Source organism: Entamoeba invadens (assembly GCF_000330505.1).
Source record: "Entamoeba invadens IP1 unplaced genomic scaffold scaff_1105074725163, whole genome shotgun sequence".
NCBI classification, from domain to species: Eukaryota; Evosea; order Mastigamoebida; family Endamoebidae; genus Entamoeba; species Entamoeba invadens.
In genome coordinates this window covers 286579-290617 of record NW_004443556.1, presented here as the reverse complement: position 1 = coordinate 290617, position 4039 = coordinate 286579, and the positions used below count along the sequence as shown (strand labels likewise).

At 29.1% G+C, this 4039-nt stretch overlaps 1 protein-coding gene across 1 annotated transcript; it reads left to right on the top strand.

Moving 5' to 3' along the window:
- Positions 1–998: 998 nt before the first annotated feature.
- EIN_119360 (hypothetical protein) lies at positions 999–2995 on the top strand (the record flags this gene model as incomplete). The annotated part of the gene is made up of 2 exons (XM_004259005.1): positions 999–2893; positions 2965–2995. 2 exons carry the CDS (start codon positions 999–1001, stop codon positions 2993–2995), a joined length of 1926 nt encoding a protein of 641 aa, XP_004259053.1.
- Between the last annotated feature and the right edge of the window lie 1044 nt (positions 2996–4039).

The following is a 4039-nucleotide window of genomic DNA, read 5'->3' as shown; positions in this document are numbered from 1 at the left end:
AAATGGGTTAAAAAATCAAAAAAGGTAAAAATAATCTGAAACAACGATTTACTTACGTTACGATAATTCTTCTGATATATTCAGTTTTTAACATTTAAAAACCAAAGGACAACATTGGAGAAAGGACAATGTTAAGAGAATGACTACAACTTTTAATCATTGATAATTCATAACAACTAAATATTTTCAATTAAAAACTAACCTTTGATTTTGAAATTTGAAGTTATAATGAATATAAAAACAAACATGAAAACAAATTATATTAATAAATTAAAAATAATAAATAAATTAAAAAAGCTATTTAAACACAACTTTAAAAAACATTGAAAATATTTTAAATTGAAATGGACAACCAAATAATAGTAAAAATGTTTCTTTGTTTTTAATAAAATGAAAATAAAATTTATTATTTTAATAGAATAAACCATCAAATAAACAGGACAATAAATTCAAAATTCCTATTTTGTTTATAATAGTATTTTTTATTTATTTGTGTATTATTATTGTTAAACTTTTAATAACAATTTGTTGTTAATTATCTTACATTCAATTAAAAAATGATTGTTTATTTTAAACCATATAATAATTTGAACAATTATAGTTTTTAAACAACAATTTCAGACGTTAATAATTGTGTTATATTAACACATAGTTTAAAGCTCAAGAAGGTATTCTATCAATTTCATTGTGGTTCAAACATTGTTAATGATTAACATATATCATTGATTTATTGTGAAGTTATTTTTCAAATATAAACATATTTAATAAAAATTACAAACAAACTTAAACATTCAAATATGACCTTTGACAGTAAACACTTAATCTTTGTTGAAAATGAAGTAGCATTTTTAAATTCATATATCCGAGTATTTTACAAAGGAGTCGACTTTTCATTCTGTTTACAACATCATTGTTGGATACTTAAAAGTGGCGAAAAAGACCACAGTTCTTACTTTAAAGAACATCACCAACAACACCGAAACCCCAGTCAACAAGAAATGGAAAATTACAAAGCTTTTATAACAGCCGACACAAACTCAAAAATATCACATCCAAGCGACCCATCAATTATGTACACTAAAAATGATATGTGTAATTTATTTGCACAAGGTCCTTTTATTAAACAAAGAAATCTATCTTTGTTTAAATTATATGATGATAAACACTTGAGTGAAAACAACTTCAATCAATATGAACCATCAGTGTTTGATACGGAGTGTCAATCATCACAACAAATACCAAAAACAATAAATGGTGGATTTGACGACGATGAAGATGAAGTTGAATTTGATGAAATTCTGTTAGATGAAATGCTGAGAGCCAAGAGAATTATTGATCAAGAAGAATTAAATGAACACGATGAAGCATCAGAATATGAACAAATGTTGAATGATGATCTTATTGAAGAGATTAAGAATAAGAAATTGTTCGTAGGAGTTTCAGAAAATCTCATAACACCACTTGTTAAAGAATTGGAAGCGTTTGAGGATGGGGCCTTTATCACCTACCACGTTATTGGCTACAAAGATTTCAACATTCAAGCTGTGTGTGAAAGTGTGCGCAAATTTTCATATGATAAAACATCAAGTTTCATATTGGAGCGTTTCATTGTAGCATACGATTATCTATTTAAAGACATTGGCACAATCACAAACAAAAAGTTTCTTTCAAGTGTGATGGTAATGCAAAGAATGGTTGTTGGCTATGTAATGAACAATGAGGCCGTTTCTTCACACATGAGCGAAGAACAAATTCGAACAATTAATAGGTGTATTCTCATGTCACATGCAGCATTTAGTAGAGATACCCTGAATCGTGCAAAGACGTTGGCATTGAGTGCAAAAACGAGTAAGACACAACTGATAACAAATAACAATGCCCAACGAAACCAAATTAAAGCAGAAAGAGACCTTCACAAGTGTATTGCCATATCTGTCGATTCAACCACGAAAGGTGACCAAGAAATATTCTGTGTTTTCATGCGTTTAGTTAAAGGTAAACGTGTCTACTCAATGCCACTGTTATTACAAGAATACAAAGGATCAACAGATGCCAAAACATTAGCAAAGTGGCTTGTTGATAAAATTACCAGACTTGGATTAAACTGTTATAGAATTATCAACTGTACAACAGATGGCGCATCAGTGTGTTCTGGTTTGGATGGAGGACTTTCAGTGGAAATGAATGAATTAATCAACAAAGATGAACCTTCGGGTATACCTCTTATTGATACGGAAATAAAAAACTTTTGGTGTAGTGCACATCGTGTAGCTCTAACTGGTGAAGGATTAGATAAGGAGCCTGAAATAAAAATGTTGAAAATATTATGTCAATGGTTCTGTAGAAAACGAAGATTGTCTGACTATAATCAACATTGCCAAATTGAACACAGAATTAAAGCAACGTATTCCTTTACGCGTTGGTGTTATATATACAAAAACGTTGAAGATATCACCAACAATTATGAACAAGTTGCAAATTATTTAAGTACTGGAGAACCACTTGAAAGTCTCATGACAGAATTCGATAAAAATGGTATTGTGTTTGGTCAAGATGGTGTACATTTTATCAAAAGTACACAAAAGGATTATGAAGTGGAAGAATCGTGTCAAAACGCAAGTGATATAGCAGAGGAAGAACCAGAAACAGTTCAAAGAATTCTCTTTAATAAGAACAATAAAAATATCAAGAAAATATTTTTCAAAGCAAAAGAGGTATTTAGAATATTGTTTACTCTCGTTTCTTCATTGCAAGAAGATGACTGTCTTTTGTTTGAATATGTTGAACGCCTTGAATTATTTGAAAGTTATATTGATATTTTACTGAATGAAGTTGAAAGTGGTGTTTGGGACGAATTCAAAGAAGCAAAGGATTACCTTGAAACTGGCGACTTGTTTCTTACGAAAGTTTTGAAAAGACTACAAATTCAAATACACCTGAGTTTTAACAAAATTTCGCATTCAGCAAATATGATAAGAGCAAAAAATTATGTTAATTGGCACAGTGGTGAAATTGACGAAAGTGTATTTAGAAAAAATCACAATTATGATTTTTTTAAAGAACTGCTCCAATTGTTTTATTCGCCAAATGAAATATTGACAACACAAGGCGTTCCAAGTTACATTACAACAGCAATTAAATCTTTTGATCCTCAAATTGAATATGAAATATGTGTGTTGGCAGAAATATTATGGAGAAAAACACCAAAAGAAAAAAATTTTAATTCTAAAAAAAATAAAAACGCCAAAATGTACTTTTCACCAGAAACTTTTAAAAATCACAAAGAGTAAAAGTCGACTTACACTCTTGGATATTTATGATGAATTGGAAGAACATGGATTAACCAATTTACTTGGTGTTGTACACATCATCGTTTGTGTATTTCCAACATCGGTTGGAATTGAACGGTTTTTTCTCAAAACTTCGTGAAATGCGCTCTAGGAACATGAAGCTCGAAACTGCATTTGAACGTCTGTTCTTTTGTTTAAAGAACAACAAGTGTTTTTAGAATTTAAATGAGTTTAAACGAGTTTTTAATTATTTTTGTATCATAATTGATAATTTTAAATTACCATATTTAATATATCGATACATATTGTTTAAATCTTTTTTTATATTTTGGTATTTTTTTATTTGCTGACATAAATTTAACAAAACCCCCACCCATCACCTTGAATGGGCAAAGGGGAGAGATGATAATCTAGGTTAACCCAAGGTTAGCATTAATCACTCTCCAATTTCAAACAATTAATAAATTAAATTAATTAAGCTGAAAATAATTATTAATTATGGGTAATAATATGTTATTATAGTATATTATAGGGGGTCTATAAACAGGTTGGCATCCATAAACTCGTTGGGTAAGGCTCCAAAACTTCGAATATAAAACAATATGAAACATAATCAATTAATATTTATTGTTATTTATTTAAAAGAACAAAAACCCTTGATTTTCCGTTTTCACTCACTTTTTGGAACAATTATGATTTATTTGTTTGTGGTAGGAAAATGGCTTTATTAACTGGCCAATAATATGAAG